At 48.5% G+C, this 25,683-nt stretch overlaps 1 protein-coding gene across 1 annotated transcript in view; it reads left to right on the plus strand.

Moving 5' to 3' along the window:
• The window catches only part of POU2F3 (POU class 2 homeobox 3), a 70,743-nt gene extending 47,661 nt beyond the window's left edge, over positions 1 to 23,082 (plus strand). Inside the window, exons 4-13 of the mRNA XM_058662323.1 lie at positions 1,789 to 1,893; positions 3,046 to 3,148; positions 6,848 to 6,930; positions 9,688 to 9,870; positions 10,233 to 10,374; positions 11,960 to 12,096; positions 14,347 to 14,508; positions 19,948 to 20,014; positions 21,501 to 21,636; positions 22,930 to 23,082. Coding sequence (XP_058518306.1) covers positions 1,789 to 1,893; positions 3,046 to 3,148; positions 6,848 to 6,930; positions 9,688 to 9,870; positions 10,233 to 10,374; positions 11,960 to 12,096; positions 14,347 to 14,508; positions 19,948 to 20,014; positions 21,501 to 21,636; positions 22,930 to 22,969 — 1,158 coding nt within the window. The 3' untranslated portion in view covers positions 22,970 to 23,082. The remainder of the gene's footprint in view (positions 1 to 1,788; positions 1,894 to 3,045; positions 3,149 to 6,847; positions 6,931 to 9,687; positions 9,871 to 10,232; positions 10,375 to 11,959; positions 12,097 to 14,346; positions 14,509 to 19,947; positions 20,015 to 21,500; positions 21,637 to 22,929) is intronic.
• Positions 23,083 to 25,683: the final 2,601 nt, after the last annotated feature.

Here is a 25,683-nt window from a genome sequence, read left to right on the forward strand (position 1 = left end):
GGTGCCAGTTCATGTCCTGGCTCTCCATTTCCCATCTAGCCCCTTGCTTGTGGCCTGGAAAAGCAGTTGAAGAAGATTCAAAATCTTGGGACCCTGCACCCATGTGGGAGACCTGGAGGAAGTTCCTGGCTCCTGCCTTCAGATCAGCTCAGCTCTGGCTGTGGCTGCTACATAGGGAGTGAACCAGTGCTTTGAAGCTCTTTCTGTCTCTCCTCTCTTTGAATCTGCCTTTCCAATAAAAACAAATAATCTTAAAAAAAAAAAAAAAAACTGTGAGAGTGTTGTCGTCCTTGAGGTGGAAGGAGAGGTGGACACAGATGGGGCTTGCTGCCCTGCCCTGGGACACCTGGGAAGCCCACAAATGGGCAGTTTGAGCTGCCAGTGGCGGGAGCGGGGGGTAGCCACTGGAGAGTGTGGAGAGCCCCACAGGCTCCTCAGACTGTAACTACAGCAGTGGTTCTGGGGCAGACATGCTCTAGCCTGTAGGGAGACAAGCAAACACTGCCACCAGAGCCACACAGGTCAGGAGGCCTCCACAGAGGCAGCCAAGCGCAGCGGAAGGCAGGCATGGAGAAAGAGTCCTCCAAACGAGGGCTTCCCACCTCTGATGGCTTCGTGGATGGGTTTCCATGCAGCAAAAGCAGAAACAGGGGCTGCGTTTTGGCCCAAGGGTTGACATGGATTAGGAGTGCCTGGGTTAGATACCTGGCTCTGGCTCTTGACTCCAGCTTCCTGCTAGTGCAGATTCTGGGAGGCAGTGGATGGTGGGTCAAGAAGGTGGGTCCCTCCTACCCACATGAGAGACCCAGATTGAGTTCCTGGCTCCCGGCTTCAGTCCAGGTGAGCCCCAGCTGCTGTGGGCATTTGTGGAGTAAACCAGTGAATCAGTGGATACTCTCTCTCTTTCTCCCTGTCATTCTCACTCTCGCTCTTGCTCTACTTCTGTCTCACTGACTTTCAAATAAACAAATAGAAAATTTGTGGGCATTTGGGAGTAAAACAGAGGATTAGGTCTCTAGATAGGCATCTGTGTGTCTGTCTCTGTCTCCCAGTCTCTAAAACAAGTGCAGTATGGTGGCTCAGCAAAGTAAGCCTCCACTTGTGACACTGGAATCACAGACTGGAGTGCCGGTTACTGTCCCAGATGCACTATTTCCAATCCAGCTTCCTTCTGATGTACCTGGGAAGGCAGTGGATGATGGCTCAGGTATGTAGGCCCCTGCCACCCATGTGGGTGACCCAGATGGAGTTCCTGGTTCCTGGGACATTTGGGGAGTGAACCACCAGTTGGAAGATCTTTCTTTCTTTCTGTTGTTCTTTCAAATAACAAAAGTAAATAAACTAAAAAAAAAAAATGCCACTTGGGATCATCATCATTTCATAAAAGGAATTCTCACTTCTCCTTTCCTGAGGGAAAAAGAATTTGTCTCAGAACTTCAAAGAATTTAGTCTGTTAAGTATTATTTTTAAAGTCACAGAAATGTCATAGTGTTTTTCATTTCAACGTGAAAGAGCTTGCACGGCACCAGGTCCTGGCACAGCCCCAGCATGACTTTTGGGAACCATCAGCCAAAGGGGATCCCCCATCTTGCAGAGGGATCCTCTAGGGTACCATGTCCACATATATCTGACCAGTCCTGGCCATACGACGTGTGCAGGTGCAAGATAATCCAACTGGATGGGCATGGGGCTGGCACCTTCCTCGGCAGCCTTGGCCTGCCCTGCTTTAGTACTTCTGTCAGCCTGAAGTGCCCAGGGCTGACGCTGTCCTCCTGCCTCCAACTGCAGATTAAGACGGAAGACCTCAGTGATTCTCTACAGCAGACCCTCCCCCATCGCCCATGTCACCTGAGTCAGGCACCTGCCATGATGTCTGGAAACCAAATGTCTGGGGTAAGCGCCCTCGCCCTCTCCACACCACGCCATGGGGCTCTTGTGCTTGGGGTGGGGTTTGTGCCATCCCTTTGCCAGAGGCTGGGCCTCCTGGCAGGGCAATCTATGTGTATAAACTTTCCCAAGGAGTTCCCTGCAGGTCACCGGAGGAAGAAGTTCAGGGAGATGTGGAGAGGAAATGGGGTTACCAGGCCCTCCTCCCATAGGCAAAGCTGGGCCAGGGGCTTGGCACTGATTGGCAGGTGTCCACCAGCCACATTTCCGAAGGAGTATCAGTGGGGTTCTTGGTGGAGTTCCTGGTGGGCCTGATTGTAGAATGCAGTGCAGGAGTTGGGGTGGGAAGGCAGAAGATGCTGACACAGTGACCAGTGAGCACAGCCTAAGTTCAAGTACATGTGACTCAAACCTAGCAAGGATGCTGGGGAAGCAAGAACCCCTCCTGTTCCAGAAATGTTTACTACCGTGGCCTGTGAGAATCCCTGCACCTCCTCCCCACCACTGCAGGGATCCCCACATCTCCCTGGGCACAGAACTAAACTAAGTGAGCTCTGCACCACAGAGGACCACCAGCCCCCACCCCACCCCACATACCGGGTGTCTGTATTCCCTATCCCTGCATCCTGGGCTGGAGGGAAGAACTCAGAGGCAATGGACTTGCTGATTCACCAAACTGGTTTTATTAAGGACTGATAGCTCACCCACCCCCAACTCCCACACCCCAGCTTCCTCTCCAGGGAAAGAGTTAGGCACTGGAAATGGCCAAAGCATAAATTAGTGGCATGTGATTTTTTTTTTAAAAGGAGAACTGAGAGTGCCTGCCATTTCTAGGATCAAGCTTTGAGCCCTGGGTAATAGCTGGTCTCAGCCCTCAGGGCATTTACAGTCTAGTTGGGAGACAGGACTGACACGCTCCAATTAAATTGTGCAGCCAGAGTTAAGTAACAATATGTTGTTGCAAGGACTCAGCACTGGGTGCAGAGCTGTTAGTACAGCAGTGTAAAGGGAGTAGCTACTAGAGGCCAGACGCTGGGGACATAGGCAGCAGACTCCCCCAGCCTGGAGACCCACGGGCCAGATGGGTGGCAGCAGGTGCAGCAGGTGTCCTCAGCTTGTAAACCCTGTGATGTGTGCCTGTCTCCTCCATGTGTGCAGGACATGGCTTCCCTCCACCCACTCCAGCAGCTCGTGCTGGTGCCTGGCCACTTGCAGTCTGTGTCCCAGTTCCTACTCTCTCAGACCCAGCCTGGGCAGCAAGGTAAGAAATCTGGCAGCTCCCTGGAGCCCAGGGACAGCTAAGGCTCATTGCTGCTGTCTTCTGGGGTGAGTGAGCAGAGAGCAGAGCAGGGTGCCTGGCTCACCCCTTTGGTGTGAAGCTTCCTGCTGACCCTATCCACAGTGACGGTGGGTGGGGATAGAGTGGGGTGCGGGGTTGCAGGACAAGGAAGAAACAGCCCCTGCGACATACAGTGCAGACAAGAACTAATTCTTTGGAAATCTCCAAGCTTTTCTTCCTGGAAGCCTGACTATGACTGTGCTGGGTTAGAGCAGCAGTGCCACCTACAGGCTGGAGACAAGGATTTTTATTTAGCGAGGAAGTGGTCCCCAGAGCAGTTGTTCCCTGGTTAGGAGTAGATTCAACTATTCCTAATAGCAGACCATATTTCCTGGGAAATGATGTAGTTTTCAACTCATTCCTTATAATAACACTGTGTGGTAGGTAGTCATAGGAGAATTATGCTTCTGGTGACCTACTATAAAGTTGTAGAACACTAGGCCAATATTGCAATACTGCAAGCTCAGCTGACACCTGCCACAGCAGCATTCTGTATCAGAACACCAGTTCAAGTTTGCTCCACTTCCAGTCCAGCTCCCTGCTAATATGCCTGGGAAGGCAGCAAAGGATGCCCTAGTGCTTGGGCTGCTGCCACCCACATGGGAGACCTGAATGGAGTTCTGGACTCCTGGCTTCAGCCTGGCCCAGCCCCAGCTATTGCAGCCATTTGGGGAGTGAGCCCACATATGGAAGATTTCGCTTCCTGCTCCCACCTCTATCTTCCATAAATAAAGAAAGCTTTAAAAAATAAAGTTCCTGGACAGTATGACAAACCCCCATACTCTTGACCAGCACCTTGGATGCCTCTCCCACTCTAGCTCCACCCATCAACTCCGGCCAAGAGTTGTGCAGTAGACCTAACACCCCTCGGCTGCACAGACCCCTGGTGGAGGTTTGGGGAATACAGGTAGTCTACATGAAGTGTGGCATGGCCTTCCCCCTGGCACTTGTGCTCATTGCAATCCGCAGCCTTGGTCTCCAAGACCCTCAGAACAGTGTTGGCATGAACAAGAACACTTTAGACCTTTCTGATGTACTTAGGCTAAACAAGTACATACCCTGGATTAGGAAAGGGAAGATAGCAGCTCATTCAGTTCGTTTGCAGAAGACTGGAGAATAAAGTGAAAATGGCCCACCCATGGAGCCCAAGATGCAGACAGTGAAGAGGAAAAAGTTAAAAATTTGGAGCCATTAATAAAAGAAAAGCACTTCCTAGCTGTGTGTCCTTGGGAAACTTACCAAGCTCCTATGGGCTTCTTTTTTTTTTTTTTTAAGATTCATTTATTTTTATTACAAAGTCAGATATATAGAGAGGAGGAGAGACAGAGAGGAAGATCTTCCATCCGATGTCTCACTCCCTAAGTGAGCGCAACGGCGGTGCCGCGCCGATCCAAAGCCAGGAGCCAGGAACTTCCTTCCGAGTCTCCTACACGGGTGCAGGGTCCCAAAGTTTTGGACCGTCCTCAACTCCTTTCCCAGGCCACAAGCAGGGAGCTGAATGGGAAGTGGAGCTGCCGGGATTAGAACTGGCACCCATATGGGAATCCCGGCACACTCAAGGCGAGGACTTTAGCTGCTAGGCCATGCCGCCGGACCCCCTATGGCCTTCTGCTCTCTGTTCTATACAAACAGGATTACAGTAAAACCCCACACAGTAAGGGTTAGTTGAAATGATGCATGCCAAAATGCTTGTCCACTTCAAATGCAAAAGAAGTATTAGAATCACTCTTAACACTCAAGCCTCTGAACTCCCAGTTCCTTCTGGAACCTTTCTTGCATATTGATTTTATTATAGGTTCTTTTTAAAGATTTATTTATTTTATTACAAAGTCAGATATACAGAGAGGAGGAGAGATAAAGAGGAAGATCTTCTGTCCGATGATTCACTCCCCAAGTGAGCCGCAACAGCCGGTGCTGTGCCAATCCAAAGCCAGGAGCCAGGAACTTCCTTCCTGGTCTCCCACACAGGTGCAGGGTCTCAAAGTTTTGGGCTGCCCTCAACTGCTTTCCCAGGCCACAAGCAGGGAACTGGATGGGAAATGGAGCTGCTGGGATTAGAACCGGCGCCCATATGGGATCCCGGCACGCTGAAGGCGAAGACCTTAGCCACTAGGCCATGCCGCCGGGCCCAAGAAGTTATTATAGTTTTTAAAGATTTTTTTTTTTATTGAAAAGACAGATATACAGAGAAAAGGAAAGACAGATCTTCCATCTGCTGGTTCACTTCCCAAATGCCGCAATAGCTGGAGCTGAGCCAATCTTATCTGAAACCAGGAGCCAGGAGCTTCTTCCAGGTCTCCCACATGGGTGCAGGGTCCCAAGGCTTTGGGCCATTCTCCGCTGCTTTCCCAGGCCACAAGCAGGGAGCTGGATGGGAAGTAGAGCAACCAAGACACGAACTAGTACCTATATGAGTGCTGGTGCTGCAGGAAGAAAATTAGCCTGTTGAGCCATGGCACAAGCCACTATTTTATTGTAGTTTTTAAGACTTAATTTTTCAAAAGGCTGAGTGACAGAGGACAAAGAGATTGAGCTTGCATCTTGTGATTTACTTCCCAGATGGTGGTAACAGCCAATGCTAGAACTTTATCCAGGTCTCCCATGTGGGTGGCAGCGATCCAAGTACTTAGGTTCATTAATAGTGGGTGCATTGGCAGGAAGCTGGATCAGAAGCAGGGTAGCCAGGAGTTGACAGTGTACTCCAATATTAGCATCCTGGCATCTCAGTGGAGGCTTAACAAGTTGTGCTGGTCCCTGCCCACTTATTTTTATAAGGACCAATTAAGCCTTATGTTTCTGAGCCTGTGGAACATAAAACTTAACATCAGCACATACCCTACATCGGTGATCCCAACAGAGACCCCAAGGTGTTTCTATGTGCTCAGTGTCTGCCTCATTGAGTAGCTGGTTTCACTCCCACAGTAAGACTAAAGTCCTGGCTGAGGCCACCCCAAGAGGGAGGCCAGCCATCATGGCTGCCAAATAGACAGTGCCCTGTACAAACGAGTTTCCTGGGGAGGGAGGACGGCGGGGCCCACGTAGTGCAGGAAGCAGGTGTGCCCACACTGCCCAGTGGAGTGTCCAGAAGCTTGGCCCTGTTCCTTCCTTCTCTCTCAGCTCTTCTTCCTAAGCTCAAGACATTCTCTGTGGCCCTGCCCCCTAAAGCTGTGTGGCCCCCAAGTTTGGCCAGATGTCCTTGCAAATTCAGCTTGACATTTACAGCTCCTTGGGCCCCCTCCTTCCCAGCTGGAATTCCAATAATAGCCCACATACCACCTCATTTCCCCCTTTCCTCTCTCACTCCCTCTCCATCCCTCGCTGAGTTTCTGCAGCCCTGGCCATGAGATTCCAGGGTAGACCTGACCCTCCTTGGCCTCTCTAGGAGGCCAGTCTAGCAGGACTGGTTGGGGAGCTGCTGTTTACATCTCTGTTTATCCTTGGCTTCGATTTGTCTCCACCTGTATGTGGCAATGCCCAGCCTTGCCCACAGGGGCCTTTCCATGGGGGCTGAGGGACAGGATTTGAAGGAGCAGGGAGGAGGGTCATTATCAGTGGCAGAGCAGATCTTTCACAAGGCCTGGGTCTTATTCTCTTGTTCCTTTGTCTCTGCCCTTTCACCAGGTCTGCAGCCAAATCTTCTCCCCTTTCCACAGCAGCAAAGCAGTCTCCTCCTCCCACAGACGGGGCCTGGCCTCGCATCCCAGGTAAACAACTGCATCTCCTGCCACTCCCTGCCCCTGGTCTCCCATCCCAACCCCACAGGATCCCTTCTTTGAGGACAGTTAAGCTCTCTCGTTTTCCACTCCCCCCCTCGGGAAGTGGAAATGGTTAGGCATTCTCCCTGTTGGCATATGGGGAAAGCCAAGTGATAACTGGGGTAGACAATTTGCCCATGTGAGCCAGGACAAAACCCGGATATTGCAACTCCTAGGCCCACCTGCTCCATGATGCAGGCCGCCAGGGATGCCCAGGTGCTCTCAAGCCCCAAGGGGACCAGATGTCTTAGCACATCCATGGGCCATCATTCCAGGCTTCCCCTTGCAGTTGAAGCCAAAGAAGAGAGAAGTTCCTCTTCTCTCAAAACCCATGGAGTATCAGTTTGATCCTCCCTTGCTCTGAAGACAAACCAAGCTCCCATCTGGAGACGGCTCATCCCAGTTTACTCTAACCTAGAGTAGTTGACAGCCTGTTCTCTGCTCAGTACAATCCCCAGCAGGCTAAATCGCACACACCCACCAGCCACCATGACAAGGTGCACAGGATCACGTGATGAGCCAGAAGAGGTAGCTGGATTCCAAGAACTCTCCACCTACTTCCGGGGGGGGGGGGAGTGACTTCCTCCCCCTCATTCATTAGAACATACCTGCTCCCCTTCATGACACCACCCATAGCAAGGCAGTTCAGAGCCCAGATCACTCCCCTCCAAGGACACCCCCCCACTCTGGAAAGGGCACCTCTGCTTTCTCAACAAAACACTTGCTGCTAACCCTTTGCTGTTCTCCCACCGGCTCCTGAAGTCCTTCCCCAAGTAAGATCTAAGACTGGGACACAGTGACCAGTGACAGCTGTGGGGGGCTATCTGACCAGCGAGGAGGTCTGCCTATTAGGGAGAAGGCAACACTTCCTCTACCAGCAGCAATCTCATGCCAGGGGTAAGGGTTGGACAATTCACCACCTGCACAGGAACTTAGCCGCCCCTCCTGTCTGCACCCTGGGGGACCCTGCTACAGAGCTCCAAGGGATGGCGCTGCCCACGCGGATGTCTGGAACTCTAGTCGGAGCCGGCTGCAGAGGTGCTATGGTCCCTGCCCTGTGCCAACAGCCAGCAACTCAAGCAGTGTCCGGGCTTGCCAGTCCTCGCAAGGTTCCCTGGCAGGGAGAAGATGCCACCTGGTGGTTGAAAGAAAGTGGGACGCCGGAGTCAGACGCTTCTCTCTACCTCCTCTTGGTGGCTCTCGCCTAAAATGCTTCGTCACAGACCCGGAAAAGATATCCTAGAGAGAACTCAAAATCGGCTCTCATGTCTTATAGTCAAGGGGGAGAGAGGATGTTTGGAAGACTGAGACAATCCTGGGCAAAGGATAATAAAGAGAAGACGGGAATGAATGAGGAAAGTCATGTCCAGTGCAATTTGATAGCTGACCGGATGTGAAGGGGAGTGACGGGGGAAGGCCTTGCAGAGACCTCCGGGAAGATCTGTCAAATGGCAAAAGCAAACAGGAGTGAGTCTGTGATCTCTCCAGCCCTTTTGTGATGAAAGACTCTTCAGAGTACCATCTACTTAGTCCTTTTTCCTGCTTCTCTACAAGGAGACCATTTAAGTGGCAAGCCTGGGTGTCTTTGATGACAGGTGTTAACTTGGATCTGGGGAAAGAGTAGACAGGTAAAGCAGGGGAAAGATGGAGTTAGCTTGAATTACCCATGTAGGCAGGAACTGTGCCCTGGACCCAGTGCCTGGACCCCAAGATCTGGACTTCACTCCCTCACCGATGAAATGGAACCCTAAATGGGTTCAGCACAGTTCCAAGTTTAAAGGCACATTTTATTATGAAAATAAACTAAAGAAAGACAATCTCCTGGCAACCACAAATGAGAGCAAGGTGCATAATAGAGTAGGTCAAGCCTCTGTCAGTGGTGCTGGCATCCTATATGGGTGTTGGCTCAAGTTGCAGCTGCTCCACTTCTGATACAGCTCTCTTCTAATGTACCCGAGAACGCATGAAAGGATGGTGCAAGTCCTTGGGACCCTGCACCCATGTGGGAATCCTGGAAGAATTTCCTGGCTCCCAGCTTTGGATCATCTTAGTTCTGGCTGTTGTGGCCATTTGAGGAGTGAAGCAGTGGATGGAAGATCTTTCTTTGTCTCTCTCTCTCTGTAACTCTGCATTTCAAATAAAATACATCTTTTAAAAAAAATGCCCTGATGAAAGCAAAAACACTCTATATGGAAGAAAGCAGTGGTGCAGACAGTTCAGTGATGCTCGCAAGCATTTGGAGCTGCAGGGACTTCTCGTAGTGAGTTCTCTGTTATCTCCAGTTCGTGTCTGGTGGGCATCTCAATTTCAACACTTCGTGGAAAAGAACGGGCTAGGCAAACAATCTTCTCCTTTGTCCCATTCTGAGATTTGTTTGGGGGAATCTTTCTCAATTGCCTTGTTAGTTCCTTGTACAGTGGAAGACTGAAAGAAGGAAGTAACTTGTTCAAACAGTGAGTCATGGGCAAAAACCGAGCAAGGCCACCTCCCTCCTGCCTGGCAGCCCTGCTGGTTCTGCCACAGACAAGCCAGTGTATTCGTACCTTCTCAGAAAGTCAGTTTCCACTTTTATGCCACCAAGCAATGGAATCCTAGGGGGCACAGGGCTTGGCCATCCTCTCAATGCCCTGCTCATAAAGACTGCCAGGCAGCATTGTTGGCTCTGTAGAATCTCTGAGGTCCCACTTGTCATATGTTCTCTATTAGGCAGTCGGCCGTCCCGGGCTGCCAGGATCCACCTTAGAACCCCACCTGGAGGCATCCCAGCACCTGCCAGGGCCCAAGCACTTGACCAGCTCTGCAGGGCCCGATGAGCCCAGTGACCTTGAGGAACTGGAGAGGTTTGCCAAGACCTTCAAGCAAAGGCGCATTAAGCTGGGCTTCACACAGGTTTGGCTCCTGAGAGAAGGAGATGGAAGGAAGTGAGCTGAGTGAGTGAGTACGTGGGTTCAGAGCTTCCCAAGTATGGACTCCAAGAGTGACCCAAGACTTGACATGTTTGGAACAAGCTCATTATGTCTCAGGCTGCCCTGAACATAGGGTGTAGTTGGTGTCAGGAGGGAACTGAGAACATTGGTGGTGGAGGGGAATGGAATGAGGTCCAGGTAAGGGTATGAGGAAGTAAGCCAGTACTAAGGGTGATAGGCAGGTGCTGGAAGGGTCTGGTTGTGTGCTGGGTGATAGGATGGTGAAGGCCGGGTGGAAGAGTGGACCTGTCTCTCATGTCCCTGTTTGTCCACCATGCTGTCCAGGGAGATGTGGGCCTGGCCATGGGAAAGCTGTATGGCAATGACTTCAGCCAGACGACCATCTCACGCTTCGAAGCCCTCAACTTGAGCTTCAAGAACATGTGCAAGCTCAAGCCGCTGCTGGAGAAGTGGCTGAATGACGCAGGTGGGCCTTGCAGGGTGGGAACAGATAGGATCCTAGACAGGATTCTGTGGGAAGGAACTGGGGATGTGTCCATGCTGGGGCTAGAGGGAGTCCATATGGAACACACCTTTCTTCCCCTCCTGAGTCCAGAGCCAGTTAAGAGACAGGACATAGTAGTTACCAAGAGAGCCCCTTTGCAAGACCTGGCTTTAGTTCTGTGGCCAGGAAGACTTGTCTTGTTCCAGTTGCTACCCTACAGCCACCCAATGTAGGCCTTAGGACCACTCCCTAAATGAGGCAAGGTTTGGGTATGCCAGGCACACATGCTTAGCCATACGCTTTTCCGTCTAAGTGAGGGAGGCAGGGTGCTTCAGGTCTTGGTGGGAAAGGGAGGTTGTAGGTACAACACAAAGTCTTCACCTGCTTAGTTCTCAGGGATCAGGCTAAGTTCTCAGGGATCAGGGAGTGCCTGTGAGCCACACTGGCCGGAGGAGTCTTGCATCAGGAGCAGGGTTTACACGTGCTGGTGGTAGGAGATAATCCAGGAGGTCAAGGGCATTTGCTAAGGGATAAAGCAGTTAAGCCAAGAGTTGGATGTCCAGGACGAGCGCAGGTCAAGAGTTCCTGGCCTGGGTTTCTGCACATTTAGGGCCAGATCCTTTTCTGCTGTAGGAAGCTGGCAAGTATGTTGTAGGATAGCATCGCAGGTCCCTACTCAGCAGTTGCCAGCACCACTTCCCCCAATCTGGTACTACCAAAAAATGTCTCCAGATAATGCCCAGTGTCCTGATGGCAAGTGGTAGTGGTGGTGGTGCCCAGTGGTCCACCTGTCTGAGAACAAACAGATTTAGGTGGAGAATGAGGAAGTGAGGCAGGACCCAGGGCTGGACTGTAGCCAGCGAATGCCTGTGGATTAGTGGTTACTATGGCAAGTGCATTCAAGGCAGAGTGGGAAGCCAGGAGAATCTGCCCAGCCAGAGGCATGGGGGATGAGTGGGGAGGACAATGAAACCACTCCCCACAATGGGAGGACCTGAAGACAGCACTGTGCAAAGAAATATGCAGAAATTTTTTGCATCTTTGGGAGAGGGTCTAATAGATCATTCTTAATGTGATTTCACTCCCAACACCAAATCATATTGCCTGACTCCTTCCCAAGAGCCATCCCTCTTTCATCACACACTAAAACACTAACAGTTGCACTAACTGCAGCACCAACTCTCTGCAGTGAGAGCCATGGCGTTGGGATCACAAGGTCACTTCACATTTTACCTAGTATTCACAAGCAGGCATATTTGTAAAATGCAGACCTACCCATGTCACTTTTCGGAGCTCTGCTTGCACTCATTCACACCCAACATGCCAGCAATGTCTAAGATTCCCTCAACTGTGACTGCAAACAGTGGAGATTCTGCAGGGTGAGCCCTGAGGACCTCTGCCCAGAGCAACAAGGAGAACCAGGGTTCTGGGTCTCCAGCTGGGGTGGGGCTGGTCCTTGACTATGCTGCTGGGAAGGCCTCTTGGATCCCACAGTCCAGCAAGGCTCGGCTTGAACTGGTCTTTCATGGCCTCCTCAAGCTCCCCTTGCTCCCTCACTCCCCTACAGAGTCTTCTCCGTCAGACCCCTCAGTGAGTACGCCCAGTTCTTACCCCAGTCTCAGTGAAGTGTTTGGGAGGAAGAGGAAGAAGCGGACCAGCATCGAGACCAACATCCGCCTGACTCTGGAGAAGAGATTTCAAGATGTGAGTAGTTGTGGCGGGTGGGAGCTGGTGGGTCAGCTTGTACAGGCGTTCCAGCAAGCACACACCTGCCTGGGACTGAGAACCACACAGGCACCTGGGTAGCAATCCCCCCTCCCATACCTTGTGCTAGGAGATGATGGGAAAGCAGACACCCTCCCTGTCTAGACACCAGGGATATGAGTGGGAGGATACCCTTCATCTGGGGTCCCAGGAATTTCTTCCCTTACTGAACTTCCTTGTCCTGGCCTCTATTAGGCCTGTCATCCCTCTCCCTGGAAGGTTTAAAGCATGGGGTGTGGAGTCTCAAAAGTTGTATCTCTATGCCCAGCTGAGTGGAGCAAGGCCAGAGCATTGCATATGAACTCTCTAACCTTCATGTTTTGTCTCTTTCAAATGACCAGTGTAGTGAATGCTCATGGTGAGCAATTTGGAAAATACAGAGAAAAGAATATGATTTTACCACTAAAGGCCACCCAAAGGCATTTCCTCCTATTCCTTCTTTCCACACACATTTCTCTACTTGTGATCATCTTCTATACCCATACTTTTTTTTAATGATACAGTTCCATAGGATTAGGGATTTTCCCCTCCCCCAATTCCTCTACCCCCACTGATTTCCTATATGCTTTTATAATAGTATAGTCCTTAAAAAATAGTCATAAGTCCATCATTCTGCTATTTAAGTATATCATGACATGGTAGGTATAGACAATGACAGAGAATCCAGCAATCCTATTTTTGAGATATATTTAATACTTTCATTTACCCACATGTTTTTGAACTTATGGCTAGAGCATATTCTCAAGCCCGTATGTGAAAGCCTTGAACCCCAAGGAAACTGGGAGAGAGATGAAGGGAAAAGAGGTGTGGTCAAAATAGCTTCTAGACATGGTCCCTCAGATACCAACCTCTGAAGCTTTAAAGGGCCATTGGCCTTGTCCGGCCTTTGCAGGCCCCAGGCCTCTGAATTCACAGTCCTATAGCACATGTCGTAGTGTATCTGGCTCAGGGACTTCATAGCTGTATCCTGCTGAAAATGATTTCTATTTATTTGAAAGGCAAAGTAACAGAGAATGAGAGAGAGAGAGAGAGAGAGGTCTTCCATCTGCTGGCTAATTCCCCCAAATGTCCACAGTGGCCAGACTTATGCAAAGACAAAGGCCAGGCTCCCAGGAATTCTTCCAGGTCTCCCCCTTGGGAGGCAATGGCCCAAGCACAATGGGTCATCTGCTGCTGCTTTCTCAGGGGCATTAGCAGGAAGTTGGATTGGAAGTGGAGCAGCCAAGTTTCAAAGCAGCTCCCATGTGGAATGCTGGTGTTGCAGGAAGTGGTTTAATGCACTATGGTAAAATGCCAGCACCCCTTTTCTTAAAAAAAAAAAAAGTTATTTATTCAAGAGGCAGAGAGACAGATAGAGGCAGAGAGCTTCTATCTGCTGATTTACTTCCCAAGTTCCTGCTGTGCCCCCTGGCTGGGGCTGAACAAGGACCTGGGACCTCAACCTAGATCTCCTACCTGCTCTGCAGGAGCTCAATTCCTGGAGCCATCTCTGCTGCCTCCCAGGGTCTGCATTGACAAGACCCTGGATGCTGCAGTCAATAAGAGAGCCAGGCATTTAAACCAAGCACTCCTTCCTGCCGGGTTCCTCAAAGCTGTAAGGTTAAGGGAGGTGTAGGAATCAAGGGAAGGTGCTGAGATCAAAGGCTGTGTGGGTGAGGTCAGAATGAGGGAGTGACAACCTTGAGTCAGTCTGTCTTTCCCACGGTTTCAATGGGACCACGGCGATTTACCCTTCTTGGTTCCCATTGTGAAGTAGGAAGACAGGAAAAAATGACCAGGGGAAGAGATCGGGTTATGAGGAAAGAACACCAGGACACATGGGTTCTGGGGTGCTTTACCTGGCTCACCTGAAGGAGTGGAAAAAGAAATCTCACAGATCTGGGGCATCTGCTCTACATCATGCCTTATGTTTGGCAGATCACACACATTTTCCTGGTTAATCCTTGACAGTAGTCCTCACACTAGATACTACTATTCTCATAGTCGAAAAGTCTAAGAATTTAAAAAGTTCCCTGAGGACATATAGCGAGTAGGTGAGAAAGCCTGTACTCCACCCAGGTTCAACATGAACATTTTTTATCCATGTGTTGTTCAGTCCTGTTGCTTTGGAACACCTGTCCCTTGCCTTTAACTCTTGACTTGACCCTCTTTCCTCTTTCTGACCACACTCTGTGACCTTGGTCTCTGTAGAACCCCAAGCCCAGCTCAGAAGAGATCTCCATGATTGCTGAGCAGCTATCCATGGAGAAGGAGGTGGTGAGGGTCTGGTTCTGCAACCGACGCCAAAAGGAGAAGCGAATCAACTGCCCCGTGGCCACACCCATCAAACCACCCATCTACAATTCCCGGCTGGTGAGTGGTCAGAGACCCAGTTGCCTGCTGGATATGTGAGGCAGACATTGCACTTAGAGGCAGTCTTCTCCATCCAGGAAGGGAGTGGTCCATAGAATAAGCAAACAGGTGGCACACTTAAAATATGTGGAACACGAAGACACTTAAGAGAGCACAAAGAGAGGAGACAATGATGCTTTTTTCAGCTAGAGAGGCCAGAAAGACTTCTCCAATAAGATGACCTGGGGCCAGAGACCTCTGAGTTGCATGGAAATGACACATGTGAGTATTCAAGAGAAAGGATGTTCCAGACAGAGGGACCAGCAAGTGAAAGGACTCAGAAGTTTGAGGAGTAGGAGGCAGTGTGTGCTTCAGCCACACAACCAGCAAGATGTGCTAAAAATTCAGGCGTGGAATATGAGAAACCAGGCAAAGAGAGCTTGAAGGGTTTGTCCCCCAGCAACTGGCTAGAAGGCATTGCCTGTGTGTGTGTGTGTGTGTGTGTGTGTGTGTGTGTGTGTGTAAATGATGAAGACAGTAAAAAGAAGAACAGGATCAAGGGAAACAGATGAAGAATCTGAGGACAATCCTATTAAGTTGGATGTCTCCTGGGCACCCAAGAGGATGTCTCCAGCATGGAGTGATGCCTGTGGCTCTCCGGTGTTCAGATTATCTCCCAAAATGGAGATAATCTGAAGTTAGAAGCAGACACAGAAGTTTGTAGAGCTGGAAGCATCTCCCGCACACAGGGAGCAAGGGTACCTGAAGGGAGGGGCTGTTCTCTGTCTCTGGAGACAGTGACAGGCTGAAGGTTGAGGACGTTTGGGAAAACATTTCCCTGAAGTCTTTCAGTACCTAGGACTGCATGTTGTTGAGCCTCATCAAAATGACACCAGTGTAGATTCGTTCCCTAAGCATCTATTGGCCATCTACAGTATATGGGCTCTTTGACCATGTGCTATGGATGCAAAGATCAATATTCTTTCTTCCTTGAACTTGACTGCCTAGCAGAGGATACGGATGAATAAACAAATGATAAACACCACGATTGTTTCGCTAGAAGACACTGGGAGCAAGAGCTGGCAAACCTTGGGAGGTGGCGGTTAGGGAAGGCTTCCCCAGGGAGGTAATTAATGCCTGCACATAGTCCAAATGACAGGAAGGAACAGAGAGACAAACAAGCGTGGAATGGAGCTCTCACCAGGGAAAAAGAGGAGAAGAGTGGGCTGGAACCAGAGAATGCACATGTCACATGCGGGGACCTGCAAGGGGCTATGTGGAGGAATGCTGAGGGATGAGGCACATGGCCCGGGACTGTGTGAAAGTTGAAGGGCTGGGACATCAATGAGGGATTTTCAGCAGGGCACTGGTGTGATCAGATTTACTTCTCCTTTTTAAAAGATTCATTTGTTTATTCAAAAGAGTTGCAGAAAGAGAGGCTGTAGAGAGAGAATTCTTCCACCTATTTGGTTCTCTCCCCAAAAGGCTGAAGTGACTAGTGTTGAACCGGCCCAAACCCAGGAGCCAGGAGCTTCTTCTGGGTCTCGCACATGGGTGCTTTTTAGGATGAGCACTCTGACTGGATGATTAGGAATGGCATAAGAGACACAGGATTGGTTCCAGGGAGACAGTTAAGTTGCAACTTTAGGTTCCCAAAAGAGGAAGAATAAGGATAAAGCAAACCTGCATGGTAAGAATAAGGTGGATGGGATCCTGGCACAGTCCTCGCCTTGCATGCTCCAGGATCCCATATGGGCACTGGTTTTAATCCCAGTAGCCCTGTTTCCCATCCAGCTCCCTGCCTAAGGTCTGGGAAAGCAGTCAAGGATAGCCCAAGGCCTTGCGACCCGGAAGAGGCTTCAGATCGGTGCAGTTCCAGCCATTGCAGCCACTTGGGAAGTGAATCATTAGCAGAAGATCTTTCTCTGTGTCTCTCCTCCTTTCTGTATATCTGACTTTCCAATAAAAATAAATAAATCTTAAGAAAAAAGATCAAGGGGGATGAGAAATAGCAATAGATCATTAGAAAGTCTTGGTTAATTTGGGAGGTGAAAGAAAGAGAATCCTTTGAAATGACCCTCTGTTCAGACTGAATCAATGAGATAGACAGTGGTGTGAATTTTGGAACAAGCAAAGGAATGAAGTTTGCTTGGAAGTGGACAAAAATGATGATGCCTTTTTCTTCTTTGAAGATTTACTTATTTTACTGTTATTGAAGGGAGAGAGAGAAAGAGCAAGATTTTCCACTGGTTCACTCCTTAAATGGCTGCTACAGGTAGATCTGGGCCATGCTGAAGTCAGTAGCCAGGAATTTCATCTGGGTTTCCCACAGGAGTGACAGGGGCCAAAGTTCCTTCCTCTGCAGGAAGTTTGATTGGAAGTAGAGCAACTGGGACTCCAACCAAGATTCCAATATGGGATGTAGGCAGTTTAACTTGAAGCACTGTACACCATCCCCTAAAGTGATAATCTCAATGATTTAAATCATTATGATATACAGGAAGGCCTGCATGATACCCAAGTGGCAATGCCCTCAAATATGTGGACTTACAAGTCTGGAGGTAAGGAGAGTAGTCCAAGTTGGAGACATGGATTGGGGAGTCAAGAACATGCAGGTCATGGTTGGGATCCTGGGTTAGGAGATGCTCTGCTGTGGAGTTTGTATAGAGGAAGCAAAAAAAAAAAAAAATCTGTCCAAACCCCTGGGCGCTACCAGCATTTGGCAGGATAAGCAAAGGAAGGAGATGAAGGGGAAAAACTGACAAGGAGCTGGGAAAGGCAAAGAACTGTGACAAAATAGGCATGAGAGGTGTTGGACTAGAGCCAGATGGTAGTGTCTCAGGACATGGATGAAGGATACCTAAACCCTAATGGGATCCACAGAGTAGACCCTTAACTTGTTTGAAGAATAGATGAGAAATTAGCATAAGTAGCTTTTGAGATAGAAGGGCTAACATGGGAGAAGTCATAGAATCATAAGGCAACATGATAGCTTTGGAAAGTCTGATGGGAGTCAAGGATTGGAGGTTACAGCTTTGAGAGGCTGGAGAGCTCTGGATAGTGATGGGTTATGCATGCTAAACTACTCTGAAAGTGTTAAGGACTCACTGGAAGATTTAAATTGGGGGCAGCATGATATTCATCCATACATGTTTGACACTAGAGGTGGTGTCTGACACACGTAAGAGTCCCTGATTAAAGTTTAATGGGAAAAACAAACACTGCATGCATTTTTTTTTATTATCTTTCGGAGAGCACATACAGGGGTTTGAGAAATCTAACTTGGTTCACAGTGTCGGAGTTCTTTCAGGAATGTTCAAACAGATATCAGAATGATGACTGTCGCAGTTGACATTGTTGGAGAAAGTATTTGAGCTGGGAAGGTGCAGGGAGGAGAAAGTGTAGGCAAGAACATTCTAGATGGAGAAGGAAGTCTGTACAAAAGCTTTGAGGCTTGGGGAGGGGGGAATGGAGGTGAGCGAAGAGGAAGCATGGAGAAGCTGAAGAGGACTGAATACCAGGGAGTAGCGGCCAGAGTGGATGAAGAGACCAGAACAGTAGGCAGGGGGTGGATTACATAGGGTGTTGTATGCCATGGTAATGAACTTGGCCCATGTTCTAAAAACTTTAGGAAGCATAAAAATGGGGTTTTGGTTAGAGCAGAAAAAAAGACAGGTTCTTGCTTTGGTTCAGACTAAGGACACCAACATTGAGATGGCTGGTAGGAGGCATAGAGGAGCCATGAAGGTGCCTCTGTGGTATCAGTATTCAATCGGCACACTTACTGAACACCTGCAAGGACCCAGGCACCAAAGAACGCATGGGAGGTGCAATGTGACATTGTCAGTCAACTGGAAAAGAAAGGCCGTTGAAGAAATTGTTACTCTGGGATGATACTATGAAGCAGGAAGATGGAAAAAAGTTTCTCAGCCTGTCTCCAACTCAGGTCTCAGTAGCACAGTTTCTCTGGACTAGAACATAATTTCTTCCACTTCTAATGTGAAATGATCTCCTAGACTTATCATTAATTCAAAGACAAGAAATCAGAATTCTGTGGACCAGTGTGAGCAGAATGCTAACCCGGCATTTGAACAGTTAGAAGGGGCTCTATTACTTGCATATGCTTGTGTGGGGACTGCCTGGCTCCAGAAGAAGGAAATGGAAGAAGCAGGTCACAGCGACTAAATGTGTTATTCTTTATTTTCAAACAACAACCAACTTCTTGGGTGTGACCACAGGGTGGGGAGGAAGAGAAGGGAGGAGGATAAATTATTGATAATATCTCTTCCCGCTCTGCCACCCCTCCCGACACCTATGCCACACCCCTGTCTCCACCCATCATGGGCCTCCAGTCTGCTGAGGATGCTCATGGTAAAAGGAAGAAGCCAGACCACTGCTGATTAATTAGAAAATGAGGACATGTTGCATCCTGTTGCAGGGGATCTTCCAGTGCAGGGAGGGGAGAACAATGGAACCACAGCTCCCCAGGCACAACTACCTGTCGCTGTTCTCGGGAGTGTCCCTCACCAGCATGAGAAACTTGCAGATTTCAGTCTGAAGCAGATTTCAAGGGTATCTAGAGATACACAGACACTGGTAGAAGGAAACTAACACTCTGTTTGGTCATCACTGGGGTGGAAGCACTGTGCACATTAGCCTATTAACTCTTAATTCAAAGAGACGATAAAGGCCGTATTTTTCAAGTGAGGAAGCTAGATCTCACAGGAGGAGGCAACTTGCCCTAAGTCACGCAGATGGCTGAACGATAGAGCCAGGGCTCACACCCAGGTCTGTTGGGCTTAAAGTCTGTTCTCTCTGTGCCTCTAGCATAGCCACAGAGAGCGTGTGTGCTTCCTAGATTGCACAGAAGGTTAAACTCAATTATCTTAGGTCCCTTTCTAATCTCAGACTTGGCGATGCAATGCCGTCTCCCAGGCAACATGAAGCATACAGAGACTGAAGTTCTCCAGAGAATCCATGGTCCATTCTTTCATCCATCAGGCCTGGAAAACTTGGAGCATGCTTACCAGGGCTGGGCACTTGGCTGCCGTGAACACAAGCAGGGCTTTTTGTTTGTTTGTTTGTTTGTTTTGGTTTTTTTTTAGGAAGGGAGAAACAAGAACTGGAAATGAGGTAGCCTACCAGCTGTGTCTGCCACAACTCGGTCTCAGAAGCCTGCGCCCTCTCGTGGCCAGGAAAGGCAGGCAGGGATAGGGAGATGAGAGGAGGGCCCTGGGAGCATTAGGAAGCTTCTAGAACAGGCAGGAAGCAGGGAGCTGGATACCTGTGGGTGGCCCAGAGGCCATCCATTGTAAAGAAGGGCCAAGTGTAGGCTTGGGTCTGGGAAAGCACCAAGGGAGCTAAGCCCTGCAAAGTCTGCAGCTTGGCAGCACTGGAGAAGGACCCGAAACTGGAGAAGGCGGTAGGAATGGATATTCATGAGTTTCTCTTGCCTTATAGGTCTCTCCCTCAGGGTCTTTGGGCCCCCTCTCTGTCCCTCCCGTGCATAGCACCATGCCTGGAACAGGTAAGCTTTGAACTAGAACTGTTTTAAATAATGGTTTCTGAAAGAGTCCTGCCCCAGTCAGTAGTCCCCAAGTGTATTGCAAAGGACTATAAAATCTGTCCTAGGAAAAATTAGTTTCTGTATTGGAGTAGGTTTGGGAAATGTTAAGTAATCAAAATTTAAGCAAGTGTATGTGGTTTCTTGCTTGTTGTTTTTGTTCACATTACAGCGCTTAGCTCTCAACACTGTAAGGCTACTAGATTCTAAAATGAGTTGTGTGGAAGGGCTGAAGGAGATAAAATTATCCAAACTTATTTTCTATGGAATATTTTTATTAGTATTCAAATGTTTTATATTAATTTAAATAATTTATTTGAAAGTCAGACTTTCAGAAAGAGAAAGGGAGAGAAAGAGAGAAATCTTCTACCTGCTGGTATACTTCCCAAATGGCCACAATGGCTGGGGCTAAGCCAGACCGAAGCCAGGAACTTCAGGGTCTCTCACAAGGTTGCAGGCCTCAAGTACTTGAGTCTTCCACTGCTTTTCCCAGGCCATTAACAGTGAGCTGGATTGGAAGTGGAGCAGCCAAAATTCAAGCAGTGCCCATATCGATGCCAGTGTCACAGGCTGCGGTACCACCATGCTCGCCTCAGAACTCTGTTTTCCAAAACGTACCAATAGCATTTCAAAAAACTCAAAAAGTGATCCTCTGTCCAGGGTATCCAGGGTGGTCCCAGTGTCAGCCCCACACCCTTACATAGTTCTTAATATATAGTCTCTGCTACATTTCAGAAGTTTTAGTTTGGGTGGATAAATATGTTTTGCTACATAGTCTGGGGAACCCAAACACAAGAATTTCCTTTAGTCCATGTCTGCTGTTTCACAAAAGATGAAAATGAGTTTCAGAAGGTGAAGCAAGTCCATGCAGGTGACAACGCTCTGCGGTGAATGGCCCAGGACCAAGACAGGGCCCAGGTCCCCTCCCTTCCACTGCAGCGCCATCTCTTGAGTGGTGCATGAACCTGTTGCTGATAAGCCAGCAACCTTTGTGTTCCCTGGGTCTGTTTCTGCTTGACACACCTTTCCTTCCTCTTCTCTTCCCTTTCCTAGGCTTCTTTTTCATTTTTCCCTTCTTACCTCTTGGGCTAAGGCTGCATATGCCCAGCCCAGGGTGTGTCCTGGAGTAGGATGATCTTGGCATCTGTCTTTCTTGTGTTTGGCAAGTCTTAGACTGGTAGAACCAGCCACACTGCTCTCCAAGGGCCTGGGCTGCATTCACATTCATGATGAGATGCCTTCTGGGGATAAATGGTTGCGGCGGTGGGGGTGGGGGCAGGATTGCTTCTGAGTTGGATGGAGGCAGACAGATGGGTGTGGGGTGGGTAGAAAGAGGGTGAATTTCCCTTGGGGATGCACCAGGAGGTCCAGTGTCTGGAGGGCCATGTCACGAGGTCCCAGGACCTAACAGCATTGTTTTCCTCTTGTTTGTGCCTCTTCTTGTCCTCAGTAACGTCATCCTGTTCCCCTGGGAACAACAGCAGGCCTTCGTCTCCTGGTGTAGGACTCCACGCCAACAGCCCCACTGCATCTCAAAATAACTCCAAAGCTGCAGTGAACTCCTCCTCCAACTTTAACTCTTCAGGGTAAGATAGGGTGATGCAGGGTGCAGAGAGGTTCCTGCAGGGTTGAAGGCCACATGAGCAGCTGTTGGGTCAGACAGTTGGTCACTGGGTTTACAGGGGGAAGATGGGGAATGGGTAACTGGGAGGGGCAGAGTGGAAAGCCAGGCGGGACTTTGTCCCCACGGAGTGGGAATTGCCAAAAGAAGCCTCAGCCAGTGAGTGAGGCTGGCAAGGAGCTGGTGTCAACAAAGCCAGCATTTCCATCCCCTCTTGGAGGGTGGAAATTTCCAGATGCTCCTGTTGGGAAACGCTAGGGCTCTGCTGGGCTTCAGCTTCACTCCAAGTCAGAATCCCAGTTCTCAGAATGCTCTGACATGAGCCTCGAGCTGAGGACCAAAGAAAACAAGCCCAGGCTATGGGTGTAGTTGATGTAGGGAAGGGTCATGTGGGATTGATCACTGCCTCCTGCACCCACTGGGGGTGCAGTGCAGAGAGGAAAACTGTCCCCTTTGTCAAGGAAACTACTCAAAAAAGAAATTCTCAAAGCCAGTGCTTTGAGAAGTTTTTCCCCAGTCTAAGCAAAACAAATCAGAAAGTTAGACCTGAGTTTGTCAGCACATGTGAATCTGTGTGTTCAAAACCCAGCAGTACAGCAAGGCAGCCAACCTGCTCTTAATTGGCCAGTTGTGGCAAAGCACAAATGTTAGAGTTCCTCACCAACTCCCCCGACCCCGCCAATGAGAGACAAGAGAGATGGAGGGAAGGAGGGGAGAAAGAACCGTATCATTGATATTTGAAGTTTTTCAATAATTGTTATGTTGTGTACTACACAGAACAGAAAATTCATCATTAAATATACATTTATTTATTTGAGAGGCAGAGATATAGATAGACCTTCCAATCACATTTTCACCTGCCCTAGTGCAGTGGAGTGGCCGGATCTGGACCAAGCCGAAGCCAGGAGCTGAGAAGTCCATCCACGTGTTTTTAGGTTGGTGGCAAGACCCGACTGCTTAAGCCATCACTGCTGCCTCTGAGGGTCTATGATGAAAGGAAGCTGGATATAGTTGCTGCAGCTGATTATCTCAATACAGGATGCAGACCTTAGCTGCTAGGCTAAACACCCCAAAATGCACCATTTTAAAGTACATAATTATGGGGTTTTTTTTTACAAGGTTGGGCAATCTTTGCCATGGTTTATTTTCAGACATGTTCATTATCCCCCCAAGGAGCTCCAATACCCTTTACCCTGTTCCCAATTTCCCCTATTGCATTAGCAACCTAAGAATGCACTTGTCTCATTCTTCCTTTCAGATCTTGGTACCGATGGAATCACCCCACCTACCTCCACTGAGACCAAAAGCTCCTCTCGTACCACCTGACCCTGTGTTTCCCCAGGGAAAATGGGGGCCATACCATCTCTGTATGGACAGGTTACTTTCAGAGAAGTGGAAGAAGAGCCCATCATTGGTGAACCCACATTCTTGTCTTCTTCAGGAACAAGGGCCTCTGGAGGGCCAAACTGTGATTGAACCCTGTGCTGATACCTAATGCTCCTGAAACACACACACTGCTGTTCTGGGAGCTTGCCATTGTCACCTTCCTTGCCTGGGCCAGCATCTTCTAGCCCAGAATACTTCGGATGGCTTCAATGTGGCAGACATATTCCAGAGCAAGGACTTCTTACATTCTCTGACTCTTCTGTTGGCTTATGGGGACAGCCACTAGTCTGGTGAGCCAAATGACCAGAAGGGGAGACAGCGGCCTTCACTCTGAACTTAGTCACAATTCTGAACTGATTTTATGAGATCCGCAAGAAGATCTGCAGTTAATGTGTCCACCCAAGCCTCGGTGGTTTCTCTGTTCTTCAGCAGAGCTTCCTGGCTGAAGCTTTGCTTTGCTCCATTTCCTGTCTGACCTCACCCCCTTTTCTGTAACCAAGTCTTCCAGTTTTTCTTCTCTTTGCAGAACGCTGAGTGGCCCTCAGTCCTAGACACGCTGCTCTGCCACAGGTGCTCCTGTCTGCTCTCATCTTCCCAGGGTCCAGGAGCTTTGTTCTTCCTCTTCCTCCCTGGGCTGCTTCCCTTTCCCTTTCTCTCCCCTTTCTCTTGAATACAAAGGAGGAACACACATGATTATGCTGGCAAAAAAAAAAAAAAAGCAACTGTATATAGCCCCTTCTGGTATTGCATTAAGTTCCAGCAAAATGTTTAACTCAGGTGTGAATTTTGAAGCTGTTTCTGTAATATTTTATCTTCTTTATAAAGGAAAGAATTACCAAAGTGTGAACTACTGTGCTAGCTGCCACAGAGCTCCCAGGGTGGGCTGGGACTCTTGGTTGACTCTATTGGGAATGATCTCTAGTATCTCCTGTGTGGACCAGTGTGCAAAGATGTAACATGAAGCGATTCTAGAAATGGTAACTTTCTTTAAAAAAAAAAATTACATATCCAGGAAGCTGTTGAGATTTAAAGGAATGCCTCTGTTCCTAAAGAATTTGTGTAATGATGACAGAAACTATTCCACTGTTGATAAGAATAGATAATTTGTTTTGGGTCTTTTCCTTGTGGAGGAATGTGAGGGCATATAATGAAATAGGATGGGAAATGAATGTTTGGCCTACATCCCACATCAGAGTACATGAGTCAGACTCACCATGGTTCTGGCTCATCACTTCAGTTTTCTACTAATGCAGACCATGGGAGGCAACGGGGGATCACTCAACTTGGGTTCCTGACATCCATACGGGAGATCTGAATTGAGTTATTGGCTACTGGCTCCAGCTCCAGCCGAGCCTTGGTTATTGCAGGCATTTGGGGAGTGAATTGGGATGGAAATTCTGTGTTTCTCTATCTTTCAAATAAAACGAGAAATGAAAAAAAAGGGGAAGAAAAATAGTTCAAATTGGTACAAGTGTATCACTCTCCAAACCGGTGCTGAAGATGACATCCATTAGTATGGCATCCTGAAGAGTCCAAGGTTCTCTTTTGGACAAAACTGTTTGGAGGACAAAATAGGCAAGGATGGGTGTATGTTTAAGATCAAGTCATTCAGAGCCTTAAGCTCCACTTCTTTTCTAGCTCCCTGCTTGTGGCCTGGGAAAGCAGTAGAGGTTGGCCTTTGGGACCCTGCACCCACGTGGGAAACCCAGAAGAAGTTCCTGGCTCCTGGCTTCGGATCAGCTCAGCTTTGACCATTGTGGCCATTTGGGGAATGAACCAACGGATGAAAGATCTTTCTCTGTAAATCTGACTTTTCAATAAAAATAAAGAAATCTTAAAAAAGAAAAAGAAGTGGACTCTGAAGTTAACATGACAGTACTTCAAAGAATCTTGGGAAAATGGAATTAAAGAATAAGTTTACCTTGGTGCAAAACAAATTTTTTAAAATCCAGACACAGTTTTTCATAATATGCATTTCCATGAACTTTCTGAAGACTCTACTATTCTAAATATCAACTACTGATTATTAACAATGAGGAACGAAAAACACTTAAGGCAAAATATAATTTGTTTTTAATATGTGTTTATTTGAAAGGCACAGTTACAAAGAAAGATGGAAAGACAGAAAGATAGAGCTTCCATCCACTGGTTTATTCCCCCAATGTCTACAATGAAGTGGACCCTGCCAGGCTGAAGCAAGGAACCTGAAACTCCATTCCATGTAAATGGCAGAGGACTAGCCCCTTAGGTCATCTCTGCCTCCCAGGCACATCAGCAGGGAGTTTTATGGGAAGTGGAGCACCTGGGACTTAAACTGGTGCTCCTAAATAGGATGCTGACATTGGTGGTGGCGGCTTAACTCTCTTCTCTATAATGACAGCCCCCAAAGATAATTTAATACACACACACACACACACACACACACACACACACACACACATATATGGTTTTAGTATATGTTACCACTTTGGGTAAGGAGGTTGAAGGGCAGTTATCTATCATTGCATTTTTTCTTAGCTTAATAAAAAAAATCGTTGCCTTTGCTAGAGTGAACATTGAATGGTAGGAAAGGGAGTGCTTCATGAATGTAATGGCTGCAAGGAAAGACTAAAATTGGAATTAGACA

This window comes from Ochotona princeps, chromosome 4 (assembly GCF_030435755.1).
Source record: "Ochotona princeps isolate mOchPri1 chromosome 4, mOchPri1.hap1, whole genome shotgun sequence".
NCBI classification, from domain to species: domain Eukaryota; kingdom Metazoa; phylum Chordata; class Mammalia; order Lagomorpha; family Ochotonidae; genus Ochotona; species Ochotona princeps.